Genomic DNA, 5,687 nt, shown 5'->3' on the forward strand with positions numbered 1-5,687 from the left:
GGTTAGTAGAAAGTTTAGGTTTCAAGTGATCCTAATTGGTTCACCAATAATGAAATCATTAGTGCACTTTCATATTCTCTTCCTGAAATCTTGAAAGAAGACAACAAAACAAAATGAAGAAAAGGTCAAAATGACAATTTTGTCATATATTATTCAAATCAAATTAATAATAATTAAAGGACAATTTTGTCAAATTTTATTCCTCCTATAATAAATACACACGCTTGTATTAGAGACAAAGCTTTAATATCAATATTACCATCCAAGAGAACCTAATTACAACTTATCCACCGTAGGATCAAACATCCTGATATTCTTCGAGGGCCAAAATTTGATTAGAGATTATTAATGTGTATAGGGATGTAGCTAAACTAGGTCATTGTTTTCTGGTTGGTAAGGTCATCTTATCACACATGTTTCCTGTATCACAATGGCATTAGCGTAGTTTCATACAAAAGCAGTGTCGGTAACCTGTTAAAGCCACCACAGCAAAACAATCCAATACACACTCCGCCATACCAAACCAATCCGACATCACTTTCACAACCTTTTGATCACATTCAAAATCTACCACAACAAAGTCATGAAAACAAATGTCAATCGTCACCTTGACATTCTCAAATACTAGTCAGGGGTGATTTTGGAAAAAAAATTTCTCTCTGCCTTCCTTAAATTTTGTGCAAAAACCATTTTAGGCAAGTAAATTAGGACGGACGAAATATTAGATAACATGAAATCCCAAAATTTATCGCGAGAAGATATTCGATGGTAGATATCAGCCCTTCTGTCGAAATGTTATGGGAAAGTGGGTCTCCCGCCATCTCTCTCGAGATAAATCTCAGATTTTTTTTTCCAAAATTTCAAAACATTTTTACTTCAAAAATAATTTATTTTTTCTTATTTATTAAAATTTAGGAGTATCAATTTTAATTATTAGATATAAATTTTCACACGGAAAATATATAATAATTTTATTTTTCCGATTTTTATTTTTATTTTTCACCACAAAACTAAAAACACTTCCGAGCTTAATGGTTTATTGAACAATGACCACAACATTGTGAAAGAGTCTTCGCATGGTGATATTCATGACCTAACTTCGATATGTGCCGGTTGGAGGCACCGAATTCTTCATCTATCAAATAACTGGCTGCTTTTCACAAATGTGAATGAATCTAGCTTGGCACTGAAAATACGTAGTGAACATTTTCTCGTACACCAGTGATGTAGGAATGATTTTTCCTAAATTTCCTTTTGCTACTCATGTAGTCCTTCAAATTGATAGAATTACAAAACAGTCCTTGTTCATTTGTTTGGCGGGTATAAAACAAAAAAAACAGACGAAAAGAACCTGAATGAAGTAAGAGAGAGAGAAAGAGAGAGAAATTCAGACCTAATTCAGAACCAGAAATTTCAATGCAGACAATTTTCCAATTTGATCGGAGTAGTTCATCAGATCATTAGTTTCAGAACTTTTTGCAAACGATTCAGGCAGTTTCTTACATCAGTCACTCTCTCTTTCCAAAGTGTACATTCTTCTTCTGTAAAGATCAGAACTTTATAACATATAAAAAAAAGAAAAAAAAATGCACAGTCGGATTCCTGGAATGGAAGGTACAAATACAGATCCACCATCAATAGATTGGAACAACAACACTGGAGTTGGAGTAATAGTATCGGAAACTGGCCTTGAAGGTTCGTGGTCCCTTTTTGCAATTTTTTTTTTAAAAAAAAAAAATGAAATTTTAGGTGATCTCAGTTTAGGGTTTGTTATAGAAATGTCAAATTTGATTAAAATTTGTGAAAGTAATGATGGGTTTTTGTTATTCCTTGTAGAATCTATGTGGCAGTTAGGATTAGGGGGAGGAGGGAGTAGGAATACTACTTCTGGTTCTTCTTATCCAGAGAGACTTGGTGAACCAAATTGTGTTTATTATATGAGGACTGGTTCCTGTGGTTATGGTATTAGATGTCGATTTAATCATCCCCGTGATCGTACTTTGGTAATTCCTCGATTGATCCTCTCTTAATTTGTTTATTTTTATCGGGGACAGTATATCATACTTATGTCTACTTGTTTGGATTCATTTCAGTTTAGAAATTTTGTAATGTACTTGAGTTTTTATCAGTTTACACTGTGTTCAGCGAATCTAATTGAAGTTTGAATGGATGGATGAGAAATGTTATTTAGGCTTTGGGAGCTGTAAGACAAGGAGAAGGAGATTATCCAGAGAGGGAAGGGGAACCTGTATGCCAGGTACCCTATTGTATGGCCTTGAGTTGATAAAGAAAGTTTTGCGGTGTTATTAATGGTCTTTTTGGATTTTCAGTATTTTATGAAGACTGGGACTTGCAAATTTGGTTCTTCTTGCAAGTTCAATCATCCAAAATTTGAAGGTGGAACGGGCAATGCTGTGTTACTAAATTATTATGGATACCCACTTCGGCCGGTGAGAACTCCTTTCTTTAATGAACTTGCTTGATCTACACTCCCACTTTGTTAGATTCTTTTTTAATGATGGGATGCATGTGGCAATGTTGTTACGACAGGGAGAGAAAGAGTGTTCCTTCTATATAAAGACGGGGCAATGCAAATTTGGTGAAACCTGTAAATTCCATCATCCACAACCCTCAAGTCTGACGGTACCTGCACCAGCACCTGAATTTTATCAAGCAGTTCAGTCTTCTCTAGTTCCTTCTACCCAACAATTTGGAGGAGTGCCCGCCAGCTGGCAAGTTGGTAGGCCCCCGTTGATGCCTGGTTCATTTGTTCAAGGGACTTATGGGTCAGTGTTGGTATCTGGAGGAATGGTTCCCATTTCAGGCTGGAGTCCTTATCCGGTAAGTGCACAAATGCCTCTTGCTGGTTACTAGGGCTTGAACCCATCACTATAGATATTGAAATTTCTATCTTTACTTGATTCAGGGATCTGTAGGCCAAGTTGCATCTCCAAGTAATCAGCCCACTTTTGGAGCTGGATCACCTTATGGGGTAACACGGCTATCTCCCTCTGCACCTGCATATACAGGAGCTCCCCCACCCTTACCCATGTCTGCTGCAATTTCAAGCAGTGGCGAGAAGGAAACTGTTTACCCTGATAGACCTGGCCTACCCGAGTGTCGATACTACATGAGAACGGGGGATTGTAAATATGGTTCCATGTGTAGATACCATCATCCTCCCGAATTAATAGCTCCAAATACAATGGTCCTCAGTCCTATGGGTCTTCCTCTTCGTCCGGTAAGAATCTCATTACTTAAGATTTACCAAAGCCCATACTTTGCTGGAAATGATTTTACTAATTGGAGATGCAAGATACTCTGTTGATTGCCCATAATTTAATATGAGTTATCCTACCATGGATATTGGAGTCAATCTTCTTTGTAATACTATGACTTTGTTCTCAAATGTTGCCTCGAGGGTGTGCAAAGGCCACACCTGCTAACATGTGTGGAACAGATAATAAACTGAAAGTGCTGTCCGTAAAGCTGTAGTTTTCTTGCTTCTTGTGTTCTATGATTTCTTTGTACATTTTCTTACAATCATGTAAACTATAATGACCATAGTGAAGTGTCTTCCTGAAGTGTGTTATTATTTTATTCTCTAGTTACTAGGTCAGGTGTAACCTGTTACTGCCACCATGCAAAGACAAGCACGTCAATAGAAATCTCATCCATGGGATGGTTAACGTACTTATTAGTATTACTTTGGACATTAATGATCGACACATAAGAACTTTCCTGATCTACCCAATAGACGTATCGGTTATTTCGTATTGTTATAGCCTTATAAAGGTATGCATGTAACAAAATTTAAGTCTAAATCACTAGCACTATATCATTCTCTTGAAACATTTCTATGCTGATATGGACTGTTTGGAATTTAGTATGGCTGGTATCTTGATGTGTTGCGTCTCAGATCTACTTATTCAATGAACAGGGAGCTCCACCTTGCACTTTCTTCGCTCAATATGGAGTTTGCAAGTTCGGTCCGACATGCAAATATGACCATCCAATGGGGACCCTCAGTTACAGTCCATCTGCATCCTCCCTTACTGATATGCCAGTTGCCCCGTACCCTGTTGGTTCTTCTCCAACTACGCTGGCCCCATGTTCATCGTCTTCAGAGTTACGGCCGGAGTTGATTACCGGATCCAGCAAGGAATCGTTTATAACAAGAGTACCATCCTCAGAGAATGCATCCAGTGGTTCAGTAGGTTCTATTTTCTCAAAGAGTAGTATTGTGCCTCATTCAAGTCTACCGTTGGCTGGTCAGAGTTCTGCCCCTTCAACTGGTAGCAGCGCAGGTCATGATGGTGAGATCGCTGGCTCTAGTTGATCAACAACGCCCGAAAACCATCATGTTTTTTTGTAGATCACCATGTATTTTTGTACTCATCTCTCAGATAAGCACTTCGATCACACTCCAGCTTCAATATTCTGATTCAGGTCCATCCGCTCAACTCTTCCTGTTCATATATCTTTTTGTATTCCTCACTCTTTCAATTTCGAATAAGTTATAACCGGTCCTCCAATGGTATGACAACCCCTTTATTGTCTTTCCCTTCCGCTTTCTTAATAACCTTGATAGAACATCACTTTCACTAGGTGAAATCTCATCACTTCCATCTTTTAAATCAGCCAGATCTATCAAGTTATGGTCCATTCGGAATGAAAAGGATCAGTCAGTCCCATGAAGTTCTCTTTCTTTTTCCCTTTTTAACTTATAAACAGGCTTGTCCTTCCTCTCTTCTTCGTCTTTTTCACTTATGGGAACAGGTACGTTTATAATCTCAACTGGAAAGAGATTTGGTGCTCTTCTCTTCTCTTCCCCTTTTGTACTAGGGGTTTGTTGTGAAAAAAGAAATGAAAAGTATATTTATGTTCAGATACCCCCAAAGCAAAGCTCAAATTAAGGGGGAATCTCACTGCTCCTCCCCCCAGAGAGGTCAGAAACAATGTTATATAGTAAAGTTGAATTGCTGGATAATTATTCATACTTTGTTATTGAAACACGAAAACGAAGAATCCCCCTTAACTTCATATATGTTTACACCTCAGTTTATTCATGTACTTCCGTTGATCGATCTTTTTGTTCCTACTTGAATTACCTTTCTTCATATATGTAGTATTTCAGTATCAATACGTTATTACTTTCTAAGTTGTATGACTAGTGGTATGACTGTACCGAGTTGATGAAAATGTGGGAAGAAGATTTAGACAGTAATTGAAGCTGTGTGAAGATCTAGACAAGAAATGAACCGGGCCCAAACTTGGGACAGGAAAGATGGGAAGTGCCAACTTGTTACAGTGGTTTCCCTCCTCCCATAGTCCCATGTACACAAACAGGTAATAACCCGTTCCTCCAGCATGGTTTGCTTAATCAATCTATCTTTACTTGAATCTCCTAGATTACCATGTAGCACGTTTTGTAATTTCAAACATCTCTTGGATTAAACCTGTCAGAATCTGCTCCAAAAAAGTCGTATGATTCAATATCCGTCTTGTGGCTCTAGTAGCCTAAAACATATCGTGCGACCTTAAGGTCCTGTTTGGTATAGTTTTCAAAAACAGTTTTCTGTTTTTAAAAACAGAGAAAACAGAAAACATGAGAAAACGCGTTTGGTAAGGACATTTTCAGAAAATGTTTTCTATCTGTTTTTAAAAACAACAAAATGAAAACAACA

General features: G+C 37.7%; 1 protein-coding gene across 1 annotated transcript; it reads left to right on the forward strand.

The window, feature by feature from the left end:
- Window positions 1–1,363: 1,363 nt before the first annotated feature.
- LOC113350207 (zinc finger CCCH domain-containing protein 32-like) lies at window positions 1,364–5,225 on the forward strand. Its single transcript, XM_026594313.1, has 7 exons — window positions 1,364–1,695; window positions 1,837–2,003; window positions 2,192–2,257; window positions 2,331–2,450; window positions 2,551–2,841; window positions 2,927–3,241; window positions 3,941–5,225. The coding sequence occupies exons 1-7, from the start codon at window positions 1,587–1,589 to the stop codon at window positions 4,337–4,339; spliced, it is 1,467 nt and encodes a 488-aa protein (XP_026450098.1). The 5' UTR covers window positions 1,364–1,586; the 3' UTR covers window positions 4,340–5,225.
- The last annotated feature ends 462 nt before the right edge of the window (window positions 5,226–5,687 follow it).

Source organism: Papaver somniferum, chromosome 2 (assembly GCF_003573695.1).
Source record: "Papaver somniferum cultivar HN1 chromosome 2, ASM357369v1, whole genome shotgun sequence".
NCBI lineage: Eukaryota > Viridiplantae > Streptophyta > Magnoliopsida > Ranunculales > Papaveraceae > Papaver > Papaver somniferum.

Excerpts from the sequence above, each read along its gene's own strand:
- LOC113350207 (XM_026594313.1), top strand. The coding sequence starts at position 1,587 with ATGCACAGTCGGATTCCTGGAATGGAAGGTACAAATACAGATCCACCA. Across the intron at positions 2,258-2,330 it reads AAGGGGAACCTGTATGCCAG|TATTTTATGAAGACTGGGAC; the intron begins GTACCCTATTGT and ends TTGGATTTTCAG. Across the intron at positions 2,842-2,926 it reads CAGGCTGGAGTCCTTATCCG|GGATCTGTAGGCCAAGTTGC; the intron begins GTAAGTGCACAA and ends TACTTGATTCAG.